Here is a 19,278-nt window from a genome sequence, read left to right as displayed (position 1 = left end):
GGGTTTCTCTTCCAGCTTGGCTCCCAAGGGTGACCTCCTAAGACTAATCGAAGCAGTGAGATACACGTCCATCCTGATTAAATACAAAATAGGGGTGCTTTGGAAATCTCAATAAAGATCTTCCTTCAACTCTGCGGACGGCAGCTGAGTCTCCCATCTCTGGTGGGAAGGGAACGACAGACCTGTACAGGCAGACGGACAGGACAGTTCCACACCGGGGCCAGGTCTTCCAGTCACCACAGACCCGAGACACCTGGGGCACCTCAGGGTCTGAGTGCTGGGGGCGGGCAGGCAGGCACGGCAGACGCTGACAGACCAGCAGAGGCAACAGAGAGCGGGCAGGCAAGGACGCAGTCCCTGTGCACAGCGAGTCCCCTACATAACAAACCTTCAAGTTTCGAACTTTCAAAGATGCGAACGTGCATCTGATTCCAGCAAGGAATCAGAACCTGTGCCATAAGCGTCAGGTGTGAGTGACATCGCATCTCGCCCTCCGTCTCCTATCGCTGACGGTCCTTCAGCTGTACCATCTCCCACCTCCTCTCCCTCCTCCAGTCAGTAACTCTTCTTGCCTGTTCACTCGATGCCGGCCCCTGGACGCCAGCTCTTGTACTGTACTACTGCACTTCTCAAGGTACTGTACTGTAAGAGTCAAAATGTTTTCTTTATTTTTTGTGTTTGTCTTTTATGTATTATTTGTGTGAAAAGTATTATAAACCTATTCCAGTGCAGTACTAGAGAGCCGATTGTGTTAGTTGGGGACCTAGGCTAACTCTGCTGGACTTATGAACAAACAGGACCTACAACAAAAGCCCCAAGAAATCTCCAGGAACCCGAGGGCCCCAAGACCCTGCATGCCCCTTAGGCAGGCCTGGCTGAGAGGAGCATGTGGTAAACCTAAGTCCTCCAGCTGCCTCTCTTTGCTCTTGTCACCAGCTGTGAGCCCTGGGGGGTGGCACACAGCCTGACACCATCAGGGACACGACCAGCTCCCTCTCGGCCTGGTCACCCACACGGCCAGGTCCCAAACCTGAGAAGTCAGTGCTGACACCCACCCCCTGCCATTGCCAGCTTAGTAGCTCCACAGGTGACAGGACTGTTGGTAGAGCAGCCCTGCTCCAGGTGGGACCAGGGCCATGTTCCTCTATGACACCTCAGCTTCCACCGCCACCTCCTGACACATACGCTGCTCTCCAGGCCACCATGGTCTCAACAACAGACCAGCATGAAACAAGCAAAACGCATCTTCTGTCCACTTGGATACACATGGCCAAGCAGCAGTAAAGGTCTGATTCGGTAAAGGTCTTCAGCACTTCTCATGCAAAAGAAGCATCCATCCCCTCCAGCGAGGGGGGAGTCAGACTGTGGGAGGAGACCCTTTGCAGAGGTGCAGACCATCTGTTCTTCAGGACTGGGATGGGGAACCATCCTGACCAAGGGGGGAGGATTTGGGGGGGGGTTCCACGTGAGTCCTTGCCAGCTGGCAGCAGCCTCAGGCTCAGACTGGCCCTGGTTCCTCCTCCCTGACACCGGGAGGGAGACTGTATCTTGCAAGCTTTCAGGGAACACCCTTCCTGTCCTGGCCAGCCCTTCCTGGGTGGCAGGGCAGGGCACCGTGAGAGCCGTGAAGGCCCGAGGAGGGCATTTTGGGCAGCCCACAGTGACACTGGTCACAGGCCCTGCGGAGGGGACCCACAGGGGCATATCCAGCGAGGCAGTTTCCCTGGGTTCCAAGGCTTCTGCAGAAGGAGCAAAAGATGTTTCCTCCTTGGGATGGAGGCAGGAACCCCGCCCCCAGGAGCCATCCACGGCATGGTTTTCTGCAAAGCAGCTGCAAGGTACCCCGGTGTTTAGACTGAAGATAAGGCTCACACAAAACACAGGGAGATGGAGTCTGAGAAAGCCCAGGTCCTGCAAAGAGGAGGCCCAGGCCCAGTCTCTGATCACCCCCATTCTGGTGGGACCACTTCCCCCACAGCCTCCCAAGGCCTCTCCCACTGGTCACTGCACTGGTCCTCAGGACCGCCCTCTGTGGAAGAGGACCCTGAGCTCAGAGAGGTACTGACGTCCCGGGACTTGAACTAGGCTCCTCAGTAGAGCGCTGACTGGTCCCAGCGTCAGAGCTGGAACAGCCGGGGAGACTGACAGGCAAAGATACCTAAGGCTCTATGGGGAAGAAAAGGCCTGGCGGCTTCTAGAGAGACACAGCTCAGGACTACTTATGACTCCAGAAACGATTTCCTCCCCTTCTCTACAAAGTCTGGGTTTATCCAGGTACTGTCACTGCACATCTAGGTTCGTCTCTGCAGGAGAAAAGCAGGAGGAGCTGGGGTTGCTGAGCAAGAAAAGAAGGGCATCAAAACTGAAGCCAGTGGCAGGAGAGCCAAACACCTACGAGGGGGTGACTGATCCAGATGGGCCTGAGGGCAGAGGGCTGGCTCCACCTGAAACAGAGCTCATTCCAAAGCGTTCTAACTCCAATCCTAACCCCAACCCACTGAAACGACGAGAAGGTCTCAAGCTAAACCCCTTAGTAATTTGGTTGCTCGTGGGCTACACCATGCCAGGTTCTACCCAACTTCTCTGCCAGACTTTACTGGTTCATAAGAACTAAGGCTGTTGAAGCCACTATGGAGAACAATATGGAGGTTCCTTAAAAAACTAAAAGCAGAGCTACCACATAACCCAGCCATCCCACACCTGGGCATATACCCAGAGAAAACCATAATTCGAAAGGATGCACGCACCCCAATGTTCACTGCGGTACTATTAGGACATGGAAACAACCTAAATGTCCATCAACAGGGGAATGGATAAAGAAGATGTGCTACCTATGTACAGTGGAATATTACTCAGCCATAAAAAAGAACGACATAATGCCATCTGCAGCAACATGGATGGACTAGAGATTGTCATACTGAGTGAAATAAGTCAGAAAGAGAAAAACAAATATCATATAATACTGCTTGTAAGTGGAATCTAGAAAAAAGGTACAGATGAACTTATTTGCAAAGCAGAAATAGAGACATAGAAGTAGAGAACAAACTATGGACACCAAGGGGGAAAGCGGGGGTGGGACAAATTGGGAGATTGGGATTGACATATACACACTACTATGTATAAAATAGATAACTAATGAGAACCTGTTGTATAGCACAGGGAACTCTACTCAGTGCTCTGTGATGACCTAAATGGGAAGGAAATCTAAAAAGGAGTGGATATATGTATACATGTGACTGATTCACTTTGCTGTACAGCAGAAACGAATGCAACACTGTAAAGCAACTATACTCCAACTAAAAAAAGAAAAGAAAAGAAAAGAAAATCACACTCCAGAAAAAAAAGAACTAAGGCGGTTGAGGCAAGGAGAACGTTTGGGAAGGTTGGCAGTGCTCACCTTGGGTGTTTACTCGGCAGTGTCAGAAGGCTCAGCTGAATCTCTCCCTGCTCTAAACGGAGTCCACATGGCCAATCCAGGGTGTCCCCCACAAGGTTACTGATAAGATGAAGTCCAACAAAAAAGGGCAATCCAGGGTTCCCTGGTGGTGCAGTGGTTAAGAATCCGCCTGCCAATGCGGGGGACACGGGTTCGAGCCCTGGTCCAGGAAGATCCCACATGCCACGGAGAAACTAAGACCCTAAGCCACAACTACTGAGCCTGTGCTCTAGAGCCCACATGCCGCATCTACTGAAGCCCCCGCGCTCTAGAGGCCGTGCCCTGCAACAAGAGAAGCCACCGCAATCAGAGGCCTGTGCACTGCAACAAAGAGTAGCCCCTGCTCGCTGCAACCAGAGAAAGCCCATGCGCAGCAACGAAGACCCAACACAGCCAAAAATAATAAATAAAAATAAAGTAGGAAAAAAAAAAAAGGCAATCCTTGCTCCTTCCCGGCTGTCCTCTCTGCATCAGAAGTACGTTGAGCATCTTCCCACCTCGAAACAAAATGCTCAGCTCTCTTAGCTAAGATGCACAGACTGAGAATTCTGGGAAATGACAATCTTTTTCTTTTTCTGCCAGGAAAGATCTCTGCAGGACAAGCCCACATTGCATAGTTTTCCCTTATCAACGGGGTTTTGATATCAGAGCTCTAAATAAAACAGGGTCGTAAATTCAGAGGGAAAGATTAAACTAAAACATCATCACAACCCACAGAGCCCGGAAAAAAAATGCCCACAAGCATAAATACTGCACAAAACCAAGAGGAAAATATCAAAATGGGTGTGATGAAAAAGGAAAAGTCAATTCTGTGGAAACTTTCCTAGCGTGGGTAGCTTTACTTTTAGATAATGTTAGAGGTTCACTGGCGAAACCCTACAAAATATAAGGACTCCTTCTGGACTGCTGCAATTGGGTGCCATTGTGTCCCCAGGGAACAGTTGAGAGTCACACAGATGATGGATGGAACCTCGGGAAGGTCAATTAGAACCGGTCCTCGAAGGGTGAAGGGTGAAGGGTAAAGGAAGGGTGGAAGAGAGACTAATAAAACTCATCAACAAGGTCTTTTAATTCCAGGTTTGTAGATGGTCCCATGCACTATAGTAGAATTCATAGTAACAGATGTGAGAACTCCCTGTGAGATCTCCTGGGTCTTCTGAGAAAGGGTGCAGAACGAGTGTGAACATGGCAAAAATCAGGTTGATAGCACGTAGCGACAAAAATTAAAGGTTTGGGGGTGAACACTTGGTTGTTCCTAAGATATAAACCCAACATTTAAAAAGATCTCTATTTTTCATGTTTCCACTCTTCTGTTTTAATGAACATTACACACATACACATACACATGTATGTACATATATGTAAGTCACACAGAGAGTATGGTGTGTAAAGTTGACTCTCTTGATGACAGCTCTGGGATGCCAGCTGTCCTGTGTATGAAACAGTATTAAAGACGCCACTGAGGGACTTCCCTGGCGATCCAGTGGTTAAGACTCCGCACTACCAATGCAGGGGGCACGGGTTCGATCCCTGATCAGGGAACTAAGATCTCGCATGCCGCTCAGCACAGCCAAAATGAGAAAAACAAAGCAACAACAACAAAAAAGAATTAAAAAAAAAAAAGATGCCACTGAGCCCAGCTGTAGGCACAAGAGGAGATGCTGGGACTCCCTAGATTATCCACCAAGTGGGCATTAAAGTAGGAAGAACCCTGAACCGCTCAGCATGATGGAAGAGTTTGGGCCTCTCCTCGAGTGTAGGGATGCAGGATCTGCTGGGCAGGATTTGCCAGCGCCTCCCAGGGAGACCAGGGCTATCCGCGAGGGGACGGGGTCAGGGAGGGGCTCACGCTGGCCCCCCCGAAGGCGGGTCCAGCCCGACGCACCCCCGCCCGGGAGGCTCATCTTCGGAGAAACACTTTCTGGTGTATAATCAGTTTTCCCGGAGATGGAGAGCTCACCCCCATCCGATGACAGGAAGATGACTTGGTAACTGGAATTCCCAGAGGCATGAGGTGGAGCCCAGCCTGGGAAGAAAGGTCGGCTCCGAACGCCCACTCCCCTGACGCTCCCACATACCTGTCTCGACCACCCTGCAGGCTCCTTGTCACCGTCCCCATCAGCCGCCCACGTGAGAGCGGGGACCTGCACCAGCCCGCCCGGCTCCACCACCTTCCGTGTCCCCCTTCTTCTCCAGCGGCCATCCCCCCACCCCCGAGCCACGGCCAACCTCTCCCAGAGCTGCGACTCCCCACTTCGTGAACACATCCCCTGCTTCTCCAGCTCCCTCAGATTCCCACAAAAGCAGAAGACTCTTCGTTCATCTGCAGAGGACAGAGGCTTACAGGTGCACCTGAGAGGGAAGTCTGGGATGCCCCGGGTCGGATTCCAACGGGGCTAACGGAGGAAACGGAGGTAAAAACGTTAGACCCCGACTGAAATCGCAGACCACGAACGTGGGGTGTCACGAGCTGTATTCAAGTCTACTCCCCTCCACGTTCTCCCAGGTCATCAACCCTTGCTTCTCTCTGCTCCTGGCCTTTCTTCCCTCTGCAGCTGGACCTGTAGCTTGACCTCTTCAATGGCCCTCTCATCAATATCAACCACCTTGCTGCCCCTGCTGGACCCCCCGGGCCTGAGCGCACAGGCCGTCTGCATTCCCCGGTATCCAACCAGCTGGGCGCTGCTGGGGGAAAACCGCACGCTAACACAGTGTGCTAGAGCGTGGGGTCTACAGTTCGTACATCTCTTCTACCCAGGCATCCCAAACTTCTCTCTCAGGCGCACCATTAAGCCTCTGCCCCTGACAGCACACGGCCTCTGCTTAAGCAGAGAGGAGGAACCATCAGAAGGAACCCCTCAACTCTCCGGACACCCAGCAGCATCACACTCAGCTACACTTGCAGCTCCTCCCCTCTGCGGCCAAGGAGGGGTGGTCCTCCTGCTGGGCTTGGATCTACCCCTCCCCTTCCCCACTCCCTTGACCCATCTCTCCCCAACCCCACTCCAGAACCTTCCAAATCCCCGGTTATACTCACTCTTCCCCCTCCCCATGGACATGTGCTCATGGTCTTACCACCCTTAAGAGTGGTCTCCCTCCCCAAGCCCCAAAGGCCCTCTTCCTTTCTTATCCACATCTAAGCTGCTCAACGAGCTGTCTCTCCCAGGCTTCAATTCTGCATCCCCCAGTACAGTCCTCAGCCGCTGCAGACTGGCTTCTGCCCACCAGGTTGCCCGTGACTTTGTGTGGGAGGTGGGGAGCATCCAGGGTCAGCAGAGCCCTGTCCTGCGTGTCACAGCCCCCAGAGCGGCATGAACCGTGTGTGGGAAGGAGGGCTGAGGCCTGGGGATGGTGCAGTGGGCCTCAGGGCATTTCTGGCCCTGGAACACGTGCGTGTGCGCGTGTGCGCATGTGCACGTGCATATGTGTGTACCTGTGTGCAGCGGCTGGGTACACACACGCACATGTGCATGCATGTGCATGTGTGTGGTTAGGTGGCCGTGGGCAGCTTCATGGCTACTACCTTGTTCTTCCTGAGACCTGCTGTGATCAGGCAGGAACCAAACCCAATTGATTTACCTCCTACGTGACTGTGACCACATTTCCCATATCAAAAATTGAGACACGACGTCTCACGATAGGTCGGACATTTGAGTTGGGACCGCTCTTAAGAAGACCTGGGAAAGCTGGCTGCACACACAGCAGGGGGACAGAAATCACAGCCTAGCACCCTGGCCGGATTCTGAGACAGTAAATTCTGCTGGTGAGATGCCCGCATCTCAGCCACCCTCACTTGCAGGGCCTCGCCCAAGGGCTCCCTAAGCTGATTGTAAGCACAGGAGCAGGAAACAGAAGTGGCCCCGAGGCACGCCATGCCCGCCACTGGCAGGAGACAGCCTGGAGCAGTCTCTCCGATCCTCTCCCGGACAGCTGCCAGAACAGCTGGCAAAGCGGAGGGCAGGGTAGCCTCAGTTGCCTCCCCAGCTGGGAGCAGCTCAGATGCCCCCACCGGCAGACAGGTCCATCAACTCTCCTACGGTCACACACTGAAGCGGGTCCAGGCTTCCGCGGGTACCAGTGTATGTTGGAAGCATGTCCCATCTTTCCCTCTTATTTTCCACGTGCAGGGGAAAGGATATGGTTCCTGGAAGCCTAGGTTTGAACCCTGACTATGTACAACCTGACTCACTGGCGGGCTTACAAGACAGTTTCACAGAGTCTAGGGTTTCTGTTTCTTCCTGATGGGACCTCAGACAATGAGCTCTCTGTGTCCCTGCGCTGTTATTTCATCACTGACACTGATCTTCCATGTCAAACAAACGTCACTCCTCGTCTCTCTTCCTTCCTCTGTTCTGAGACCCAGGAACCATCATTTCCTGAGGTCAACACGCTATGGAATGTTATCTCAAGGGGAATTCTGATCCAGAGAAATCATAGGTCATCGTTTCCTTGTAAGGGGAGGCTGTGTAAGGCGAGCGCAAACTAGGCTGGGGAGAATGTGTGCCCTTATTTCCGAGGCTAGCTCTCTTTTTGGGAACAAAGCACTCCCTGCTATTAAAACTTATCCTAAGAAATGCGTGGACATCCAAGCTGGGGTTCTGTCTGCACCAAGGGAAAACTAATACACGCTTTTGTTGTTGAAACTCGTGTCTTGATTAGAAACTCCGGGGTCATTCGAGGTCAAAGCGTGCTCCGCCTTCTCTGTCCTTCTCACCCAAGTGGAGCCGGGAGGATGGAAGGCAAAGTTCTCGGGGAGGAAAGCGTCTCAAGTGACAAGACTTTCCATGGACTTGGAGACGCCAGGAAGCCCAGGAACAGGAACGAGATGCATGTTCCTCTCGGATTTGGGGAAGGGGTGCTCAATCCACACCCACAACACGGGTAAAAGGTACCCAACCCAAAGTAACTGCCACGGGGATGAGCAAACTGGGGGAGGCCATGGGTCTGGGGCTCAATACGGACATCATTCTGCTAAAAACTTTTATAAAATAACTGAGGTTGGGGGCTTCCCTGGTGGCGCAGGGGTTGAGAGTCCGCCTGCCGATGCAGGGGATGCGGGTTCGTGCCCCGGTCCGGGAGGATCCCACATGCCGCGGTGCGGCTGGGCCCGTGAGCCATGGCCTCTGAGCCTGCGCGTCCGGAGCCTGTGCTCCGCAACGGGAGAGGCCACAACGGTGAGAGGCCCGCGTACCGCAAAAAAAAAAAAACAAAAAAAAAAAAACAAAAAAAAAAACCGAGGATGTCAATCCAAACTGTGGACTGTGCATACCGGAGAAAGGTACTTGTAACCTGGGGTACGTTTTCAAATGCATCAACAACCAAGAATTAGGAGTGCTTTGATGGGGCAGCAGGGGAGGAATGTCAAGGCAGGCCCTTCCATAAGTAAACTGAGTACAGATGGGCATTTTGCTAAGACTGATGGAATGATCTTTGCCCTTTTCTCCATGTTGCCAAACTTCCTCCCATAACTTAAACAAACAAACAAACAAAAAAGAGCCATGGGGCTGGGCCCACCTTGTCCTTCATGTATGTGGTACATCTACCACCACCGACTCCCACGGGCCAGTATCCTTCTGTGAGGCGGTCTGTTCTCAGGACAGCCCCACAGAGCCTAGTTAGAGATGCTGTCATGTGGCCAGTGAGTGATACAGCTCTTAGGAACTTAAGGTCCAGTTTTATATCCTGCATCCAGAACAGGGCCACCCAGGTTTCTTATATTTCTCCTTATTTTCCATGGTAGAAAAAGAGGCTTTATCTTGATTGTTTTTCTAAACTTGAACTCTAGGTCTTTTATTATTATTATTATTTTTTTTTTTTTGCGGTACACGGGCCTCTCACGGCCGTGGCCTCTCCCACTGCGGAGCACAGGCTCCGGACGCGCAGGCTCAGAGGCCATGGCTCACGGGCCCAGCCGCTCCGCGGCATGTGGGATCCTCCCGGACCGGGGCACGAACCCGTGTCCCCTGCATCGGCAGGCGGACTCTCAACCACTGCTCCACCAGGGAAGCCCTAGGTCTGTCTTTTAAAAAAGAACCCATTAAAACTGGCAGTCAGTATTTAATTTAAAAAGCCAACAGAGTTAATAACTTGTTACTTAACTTTTGATCATCCAGGCTGGGGTTGGCAGGTTTGCTAATAGTTACCTGTCCCTGGGCCAAATGCTGGCACAGAATGAGGCATGGCTTTCTTTCAATGACAAAAGACATTTAAACCCCTGTTGGTCCCAATGAGGTGATAAATGGTCTTGGCTTCTTTAAATCTAAGGAACATAAAGTAAACTCACCTTGAAAATTTGCTGGGACCTTCTCCATCTTCATCATCAAAGTCCATTCTGAAAAGTCAAGATCACGAGTGAGCATTCATTATACGCAGGACATTTAACTGGACACATGAGCCGGTGGCACACAGGGGGGTTTATTCGGTCAGATTGCTCCCCAACAATCCCAACCCTTGGCAGTGCAAAAACCAGGATCTCCGCACAGTCACTGTACAGGTTCAAGACAAGAAAGGGCAGCACGAAAGGTCTACAGTACCAGTGCCGTTAATTATATGATCGGGGACTTCGGCAGAAGTGCTGGAATATCAACTCGAACCCTTCTAGAACCCTACACACGCTGCCAGTGGGTTGCTCAGGCTGTGCTGGAAAAGTCAACACCCCTTATCTCCCCTCCACATCATTTATTCCACAGGGAGACTTCCTTCTTTAACTTATTTCGTGGTACATTAACAGACTGAGAAAGCTCAAGAGGGTTTCAAACACGGGACGTTTGAAGGGCACTGAAGGGATCATGAGGAAAACATACACTACTGGTTGTGCCCTGTGAGGACTTGGCTGGTCTGGATGAGTCAACATGGAAAGGGCATGTAAGGCCATCATCCTATAAACTCCAGGTCCAAGTAAATGGGTGTGTGGGAGAAGCAGTCGTTTGGGGCCCAAGCGACTCAAAGTGCCTGTCTGCACATTGAAACTCACCCAATAAATACTCAAGATTCCCACTTTACTGGGCCTCTCCAAATACACATAAAACAAAAAGTTTTGATAGATATTTCTTTAACTGATATCCCAAACTCTCCTTCTCAAAAAACAAACAACAAAAAACAGTCCTCTCTAATGTCAATTAATTTTACTCCTGAAGATGTCAGAGCAGAGCAGGTACTTATTTAAGGTGTACCCAGAGCCTTCGGGAACAAAACAGAAATAGCACAGGTGTGTTCGCTCTCCTGGACATTTGGGGGAAGTGGGATTCCTCGGGGGAAGAACGTCTCAGAGCCACTGCATCCCCCATCTTGTTCTCAGTGGAACTGAGGGACTAAGTGGGACACAGGGTCCGCGGACCCCAAGCAGAAGGGAGGCCAGCCTGCCTGGCGGCCAACAGCTTGCCACCAGAATGGCGGACGTGCTCTAGGACTACAGCTACATATTCCAGGGCTGCTGGCTTCACAGGGAACGTGATTCCCCCCTCAGCTCTCAGGGTGGGGGCCCCAGTGGGTAATGGGTGATGGGGGGAAGGCACAGGGCACCCAGGCCACCAGGAAATGGCCAGTTGCATAGGAAGAGCCACCACTGGACACGCACATGGGAGAGGTCCCTAATGAGATAAATCGTACTCTCTAGGCTTTGGGGTTACTTGGGGGACTTAGGGACTGTGATGACATAGGGCAAAGGAACATTGTCTTCTTTAAAATGGTATCACGTGTTTATTTTTGTACTGTTCTATGTGCAGTGTGGCCAGAGTTCTAATCTGAGTTGAACTGATGGGATCCCCTGCCAATTTGGAATCCCTGATTTCCAGGCACCAGGGCTTGCACTGGCTGCTTGGAATAAAAGAACAAAAGGAGTTACATAACTGGGAGAGACGACAGCAATGTTAACAAAAATACTTCTGCACAAAGAGGAGGGAAGGCGGGGAAGAAAAGTGATCAGAAAGGGAAAGTAGAGTTAAAACACCACTGGGAGAGACAGACATGCACCCCCTACAATGCAGACTGGGCAGCCGGGCACCAGACAGCAGTTGCAGAGTTGCCTATGTTGTGGGAAAATGGTGGCTGAATGTACAACTTTCTAAATGAAGTACAGTCATCAATATACTGCTTAGCTACTAAGCCATCACCTCACCTTTCCTGAAAAATTACGTCTGGGAGATAGCACCAAAAATCCTGCTCCCAGAGCCTCTGGGCCTTTGCAGAGCTACAGAACCACACTGCCACCCAGTGTTCATCACGGGTAAGAGCGACTTTGCTGCAGACATGAAGGTTACTTAACACCCCGGGGCTGGCAAAAACAGACTTGTGTTAGGAAAACGAACTCGCACTTTCAAAATTCTAATGGATTTATGCAAGCATTTAGCAAAACCTCAAGTGGGTGTGAGATGTACAGTTATTTTAAAAATGCCTTTCAGGTCAAGTTGATATGAGTGTGATAATCTGGCTCCTGCAAGATACAATTTATCAGTCAGCCTTCCCTCCTCAGGCTGCACGATCTTTGGGGTATTTAGGGAGACCAACTGTCCTGGTTTTCCCAGAATGTGGGGATCTGTGGAGGTACTGGGCTTCAGTGCTAAAACTGGGAAAGTCCTGGGCCAACCAGGATGGTTGGTCACCAGAGTTTTCATTAAGGACAGCTTGGCTCTTTACCTGATCCTCATGCAGCAGACGGATGGGTAAGCAAGCCATACGGTAAACGGTCCCAGTCTGGATCAGGTCAGCCCAGTCGAGCAGAGAGTGTAAGAGAGGGACGGCCAGGCTCTGGAGCCAGAGTTTTCTGAAGTCTGCTGAAAACTTAGGAAGCAGGATTTGGCTATGAAAACTCAGGGACCACAAAACTGTGCCTTCCCACCTGTGTCAGCGTGTGATCACACGTGGGCTGCAATCACATCTAGGAATTTTGAAATGCATAATGTGGGCGTGAACTCGGGAGAGAAATCAGGACACAAATGACTGTTCAGATCCTCAGGGTAACTCACTTGACCCCAAAGCGGTCTCACTGCTCATCAGCCACACAGAAAAAAATTCAACGTCTGAGGACAGAAGGATCTTTCGGAGGAGTACTTGCCAAGACGCTGCCTTTGGGTCTTCTGTCACCAATTCAAATGCTCCACTTTAAATATGACTACAATAACTATGTTTACTTCTTCTGCTATAAAAACTCTGAGTGAATCATCCTGTATGTCTTTTATGTGTCTCTATTATACTTAAGCATCTATCTGGATAATAAGGGAGAGAAATCAAAATATGACTTTTAAGTCCTATTGTATTCACTTGAAAGAATTCGGTACAATAAGTGGATGATATGAGTCCTCAAAAGGTGGGCTGAGAATGCATTTTACCTCACTTTCCTGTTGCTGAGCATGAATTCTAACCTCGATAAAAAGTCGTGAAAAGCATTTCTGAGCTTGCAGCTAGTTAAGAGTGAGTGATGCGGATCTGCCTAACAGTGATTGCATAATAATAATAATGCATCATCAAATATGAGTCAGCAAATAATTCACTTATGCTCTTATGAGAGAAGATGAGACGCCGTGCCAATAAGGCTGGTTCTAGAGTGCAGCAAAGGAGCGACCCCAGGCCAGCGTGAAGCTGCTGCTGAAAAAAAGAGAAGTGACACGGGTGCCAGCCAACACCCTTCCTTCAGGGCCTGGGCCAGCTGACTGGGGCTACAGCAACACTACTGCAGAAATTCGAACCAAGCAAAACATCTGCTTATGTAATATGTCTTTTACTCAACCACATTCCAGCAGCCGTGGGGTTAGACTGCAGGGAGACGCTGGCCTACTGGCTGCACACAATTTGGAAATTGTTCCCCTCCAGTGACGATATTTTAGAAGCCTAACATTTGACTCCAAGGCAGCGGGAAGGGGCTGGTACACCCAGTTCCCTCCAGCCTCACCCTCCCTCCCCAACAAGGGCTGACTCTGGGGGTGGGCACTGCCTGTCTAATGACAGCCACTTCCCCTGTCACTTGAAAAGCACCAAGTGTGCCCTGTGGATGCCCCCCCATGCCGTCCCACCCCCTCACTGGGATCAGGGAGTTCTCTACAAAAATGCAATCCAGGTGACTTGCTTCTGGTCACTTCTGCCACACATGTGGAATCACTTTTCAAACAATCTGAAACTTCTGAACCTTCACCTTTGTCCCAACTGCTAGCAGAGCACGCTGCTTGCTAAGATGCTTACTAGGGGAGCCGTCAGGGGACAGGGAAAGAGCATTTATCAGAGGATCCATGGCGCTGGGCCAGGCATGTGGCCGGGGCATCCAAACCCCACGAGGGGTCACTTCTACTTGGCTCTGAAACACCAGGGCTGGGTGGTCATCCTGGGAATCTGGGACATGTCCCTCCACCGGAATCACCAGGTCAGAGTGGGAAGACCTAGGCAGGGAATAAGGGGCGGGAGGCAGGTCCTTACCTCTCCCAACCCCCCACTCCTTTGCCCTCTCCTTCTCCCGCTCCCTGTGTCTCCAGCTGTGCCCCCACAGTCTTGGAGAGAAGGAGGAAGAGCACCGTGGCAGTGACGGGGGAGCGTGCGTAAACGCGCCATGGTGCAGGGGTGGGCGCCGCAGTGGGGTGACCTGCTTTTCTTCTTCTTTTTTTTTTTTGCGGTACGCGGGCCTCTCACTGCCGTGGCCTCTCCCGTTGCGGAGCACAGGCTCCGGACGCGCAGGCTCAGCGGCCATGGCTCACGGGCCCAGCCGCTCCGCGACATGTGGGATCTTCCCGGACCGGGGCACGAACCTGTGTCCCCTGCATCGGCAGGCGGACTCTCAACCACTGCGCCACCAGGGAAGCCCGGGATGACCTGCTTTTTGATGAATGTGACTTCCGTCAGGACTGAGCGCGCAGGCTGTGGTCAGCGGAGCGTTATCGCTGCTGTGGCTGTTCTACAACCGCGGTGGCCTCCATCACAGAATTTCAGCAAAACACGTAAAAATACCAGATGTGAGAGTTACTATGGAAACTGCCCTGTAAAAATGGAGGTTTCCTTGCTGAGACGCAGAGGATACATCCCTCAGTCACAGGGGCTTAGCAGAAGGAAGCGCGGTTTGCCTGCTTTTCCTTCTGACGGAGAAAAGGAGGCAGGCGCACGGGCTCCAAAAATGAGGAGAATAAAGGGCGAGCCCCCCGGAGGAGGTCGGCTCCTTGATCTGCCTTTTGGAGGCGCGGGCCCTCATCCTGCTGGTTGGGTAGCGTGCCAGCAGTTGCTGTTCGTCCCCGTGAATCTCTGGTTTCTTTGCTCGGTGTGGTGCTTCCTTGCTTCTAAGTGGAAGTGACATCTGGGCTCTGTCTCGGTCCACCCCAGGTCCCCCTCCACCTCCAGTGTCACGCCGTGTATGTGTGACCTGGTAGGGAAAGGGCAGCCTGGAGGACCTCTTCAGAAAGGAGACCGAGTCCACTGCCCGGTCATCAGCTCAGGCAGCAAGCAGAAGTCAGGGTCTGGACGCCAGGAACTCGGAGGTCAAGGAGGGTAGTAGCCTCAGCTCGCCACAGCCCAGCCCTGAGCAAAGCGTAGGCCCGGCACACACCCTGCCGGAGGAGTGGCAGAGGCTCAGCGACCACGGAGAGGGCTCCTTGTCCTGCAAATACTGGGCCCCAGCATCTCTGCCTGTCCTTGGCCCTGGCCCAGCCCACCTTCCTGCATCAGAGTCCTGTGCTACAGAGGTAGAGAACAAACGTATGGACACCAAGGCGGGGAAAGTGGCGGAGGCTGGGGGTGGTGGGATGAATTGGGAGATTGGGATTGACATGTATACACTAATATGTATAAAATGGATAATTAATAAGAACCGGCTGTAAAAAAAAATAAATAAAATTAAATTTAAAAAATTTTTTAATGTTAAATATACAGAAAAAAAAACACAAAAAAACCCAAAAAGAGTCCTGTGCTTCCTCTTCTTAAAAAGGATTGGGCCAGCAATGAGGCTCTGTCCCCAGGGAATGGAAGTTAGCAAGCACAGACATTTAAAATAATTTTTAAAAGGCCTGGCATCTTAAAAAAAAATTCAGTAAGTTTATATGTTGACATCAAGTGCATTCTTTCAACAACCCACACTCCACTGAGCTTAGCACCTAGTTAGCAAGAATAGCTGGTTAAAAGAGGAAGTCTGGGTTTGTAGTAAGCCCTAGGGCAGGCTGCTTCCTACTACAAAGCTGATCTCAGGAGTTCTGCCCCAGGCACCACACCGCTCAGGAGAGCTCTGCTGGTCCCGCTGGAAGGAACCCTGACTGCATCAGCACCCTGGAGGGGAGCGAGCTGAATGGAGGGGAGAAAGCTGGGGAACCAGACTCCCTTACCCTCTCACTAATCACCAAAACCTTAGCCCTTCTTTTGATGACTACTACACACACAGCGGTCTTTCAGCATCTCAAATTATAACGCGGAAGGGGCTTTTTCAGCCTACTCCCTTCCATTCCAGATCCTCACAACATACCTGCTCCCCGTCCCCCAGCCCCCTTTAAGAATCACACTGGTTTAAAAGCGACTCTTAGGTTTAAAATGATGGACCATTTTACAAATGAGCCTGGATCCTTGTCTTCCTGGGGAGACCTGGGTTACTGGAAATTGCATTAATAGGACAAATTGATTCTACTTCATGAAAGTATTTGTCTATCAAATATTTCATTGAAAATAAAATTGATTCAATGAAGGAAAGGGGTTGGTTGATATACAGAGTCTGAAAATGTCAGTTATGTTTTTCCTGCAGGGATCTGTGTTGGTTGATCGGTTTCGTAGATCTCTGCACAGCTACAGACACCATACATCATGAGTAGATGTCGTTTTGGGTTCCATCAGTTTAAGAATGATGGTCTTTCTGGTCCCACCAGAACTTAACACGGTTACCGACTTTGCTGGCAGAGCAGGTTACAATGTAAGCTGCCCAGCCTTTAGGTGCTGGACTAGAGCCAGTTTTTTGGAAAGGAATTCCTGCACACCACCTAGCAAAGACGGGTAGACGGAGCAAAGAACAGAAAGCACCAGAGGGATCTTTGCTGCCCACAGGGGCTGAAGCTCGACCTGCAGGGCTGCCCTCCGGCTGGTGGGCTCAGGCAGAGGGATGGGTAAGCCCCCTCCCTCAGAGAGATGAGATGGCCTGAGCAAAGCCCAGCAGGAGCACAGAGCCATTCTCACCACAAGGACAAGCAAACAGAAGTCCCCAGCTGGGTGCTGAGGCCCAAAAACACTTAGAGGCAAATCACATGCATAGTTAGGAATCTTGCAAAATCTAAACAGGATGCAAACTGCTGAGCTTTTATTCTCCAGGAGGGGGAGAGACAATATTTTCCTAACAGGTCAAGAGTGTTGCTCAACATGTATTAAGCCCAATTCCTGGAACCACCGAGGTTGCTTACCCAGAACGCCGCTTTCCTCCGCGGGCGGGCATGGCCCCGGCCATCCTCACCTGTCCAGTGGCCGCCATGGGGGCAACGGGCAATGTCACTGATCCAGGGATGTCCGAAGCCATTTCTGCAATTCAGCAAAGATGAGAGGTTTTGTTAATGCCAGGAAAGTCCAGGAATAAGCAAGAAGATTGTCCGGCAGACCAAAAGCACCACCTGGGAGGAGAATCCAGGGACCTGGGTCCTGGGCCCATCATTAGTCACATGACGCAGCTGAGCCCTTCCCCTGCCTGGAAAAGGATATCCCTGGGCAGTATGCCCATACTTAGTTTAGGTGGTAAAAAAAGAGTTCGCGCAGCTAGCTTAGCTTTCATAAAGAGCTCCTGTCTCCTGTCACCTGGAGGCGGGTAAGACGTTCAGGAATCCAGGCATGTGGCCAAAGCTTAAGGGGAAGGACCCCACTGCTGGTCCCAACTACTGGTAGCCCACATGGGGCCAACCCAGAGAAACAAAAGAGCCAATCCGAGCACCACTGATGCTCGGTCCTCACCCTGGGCATCTGTGTTCAAGCGGAAAGTCTGTTCCCCTCTCTAAATTTGGACTCAGAATCCCTGAATATAGAGCCCTGCCTGGCCCTCCATTCATGATGAGGACAGTGAGGTCCAGGGGCCTTAAAAGCATCCCTTCAGGCTGCACGGTAAGCCAGTGACAACGGCTCTCCACAGCCAGGACTTTCTAGGAAGAAATGTTAATTTAAAGAATAAGTAGGTCTTTGTTTTTCTCTTTCTGACTTACTTCACTCTGTATGACAGACTCTAGGTATGGTACCAATGAACCTATTTGCAGGGCAGGAATAGAGGCACAAGACATAGGGAACAGACATGTGGACACGGTGTGGGGAAGGGGAGGGTGGGATGAATTGGGAGATTAGGTTTGACAGAAATACACTACCATGTGTAAAATAGATAGCTAGTGGGAACCTGCTGTACAGCACAGAGAGCTCAACTCGGTGCTCTGTGACGACCTAGATGGGTGGGATGGCGGGGGTTGGGAGGGAGGTCCAAGAGGGAGGGGATATATGTACACGTATAGCTGATTCACTTCATTGTACAGCAGAAACCAACACAACATTGTAAAGCAACTATACTCCAATTAAAAAAAGAAAAGGGCCTCCCTGGTGGCGCAGTGGTTGAGAGTCCGTCTGCCAATGCAGGGCATGCGGGTTCGTGCCCCGGTCTGGGAAGATCCCACATGCCGCGGAGCGGCTGGGCCCGTGAGCCATGGCCGCTGGGCCTGCGCATCCGGAGCCTGTGCTCCGCAACGGGGGAGACCACAGCAGTGAGAGGCCCGCGTACCTCAAAAAAAAAAAAAAAAGTTCTGTAGAAGAATTTTACAGTACTAATAAAATCTTAATTTAGCTACTCCACTATGTTCACAAAAATTTGAGGGCTATTAGTTGTTTTTTTTTTTTTAACTAATGTACACATTGGAAAGTACTCAAGGAGAAAAAAAAAATCCCTTTCTTAAAGCAATCCTCTCCTCTCTAAACAATTCCTGTACCGGATTTGTGACAGCTAGGCAGTATGAACAGCAATGACCTCATAACCTTCTATCTGCCTGCTTCTGATAAGAAATCTGTATTTTTTTCTGCAATGGAGGCTAAAGCACGTTAAGTCCATTAAGTCCCAAAATTAAAAGGCTGAATCACTGCCAGTGCAAACGTGGGCGAAAACAAAAGTCACCGATTCCCAAAGTAAGTCCCACAGAACATCAGGCCCTTAAGATTCTCCAGGAAAAAGGGTTGAGTGGTCAAACAGGTTAGGGAAAAGCCACACACTTATCCCCCTTCTCGAAGATTTCAATGCCCACCAAAAAACACACTGAGAAGTCCTGATATAAGGATGTTTGTTTACCTGTGACTAAGCCAGCGTATCATAAAGGTCTCTAATGGCGGAAACTCTTAAAATGTGTTCTCCGAACAACTCATGTTCCACGTGACACTAGTTTAAGTATTTTAAAGTCAACTACCTCATTCCTGCCTTTGAGTTAAGGAAACGTCAGGCTGGAGGAGATCTTTGCCATTGTCTGCAGACCTGGAAAGGCCCACCCTTTCCCTGTGTGGTTACCCTCCAGCTCGGAGGTGGGGAGTGGGGAGGAAGGAGTGGAAAACGGAAGGCAATGTGCAGTTAGGAAACAAGCTGATATTTGTCCCATTTTATTTGGGGAAAACAAAGGTGCAGATGGTGAAGTTCCACAAAAACCCTGGCTATGGGGCAAGGGTTGAGGAATATGGAAAGTCCAATCCTTTCCTCAGACAGATGAGGGAAGCAAGGAAAAAGAGATTAAGTGACTTCCACAGGTGCCCACGGTGGACCAGGGGCCGGGCCAGGGGCAGGCCCAGTCTTGCTGTCACATCAGCATTTATTCTGTTGGACTGCTTCCCATGATTAAGTTTCACTGGCCCAGAAAAAGAGCCAGCCCTGCGAGGACAGGCCCACACCAGCCTGCCTC

At 50.9% G+C, this 19,278-nt stretch overlaps 1 protein-coding gene across 7 annotated transcripts in view; it reads right to left on the bottom strand.

Annotated features, from left to right (window-relative positions):
* The window catches only part of ARNT2 (aryl hydrocarbon receptor nuclear translocator 2), a 192,503-nt gene that overhangs the window by 128,906 nt on the left and 44,319 nt on the right, over nt 1–19,278 (bottom strand). For 6 of the 7 annotated variants that reach the window (XM_082619590.1, XM_082619592.1, XM_082619588.1 and 3 more), the window contains 2 exons: nt 16,780–16,894; nt 9,720–9,767 (listed from right to left, as the gene is read on the bottom strand). In XM_082619590.1, coding sequence (XP_082475716.1) covers nt 9,720–9,767; nt 16,780–16,894 — 163 coding nt within the window. Of the gene's footprint in view, nt 1–9,719; nt 9,768–16,779; nt 16,895–19,278 lie in introns of those variants that run through there. The other variant, XM_082619594.1, reaches the window with a different exon arrangement.

Source organism: Mesoplodon mirus, assembly GCF_964341445.2.
Source record: "Mesoplodon mirus genome assembly, chromosome: 4".
In the NCBI taxonomy this organism is placed as follows: domain Eukaryota; kingdom Metazoa; phylum Chordata; class Mammalia; order Artiodactyla; family Ziphiidae; genus Mesoplodon; species Mesoplodon mirus.
The sequence above is the reverse complement of the archived record's forward strand: the minus strand, read 5'-3'. Positions and strand labels throughout refer to the sequence as shown.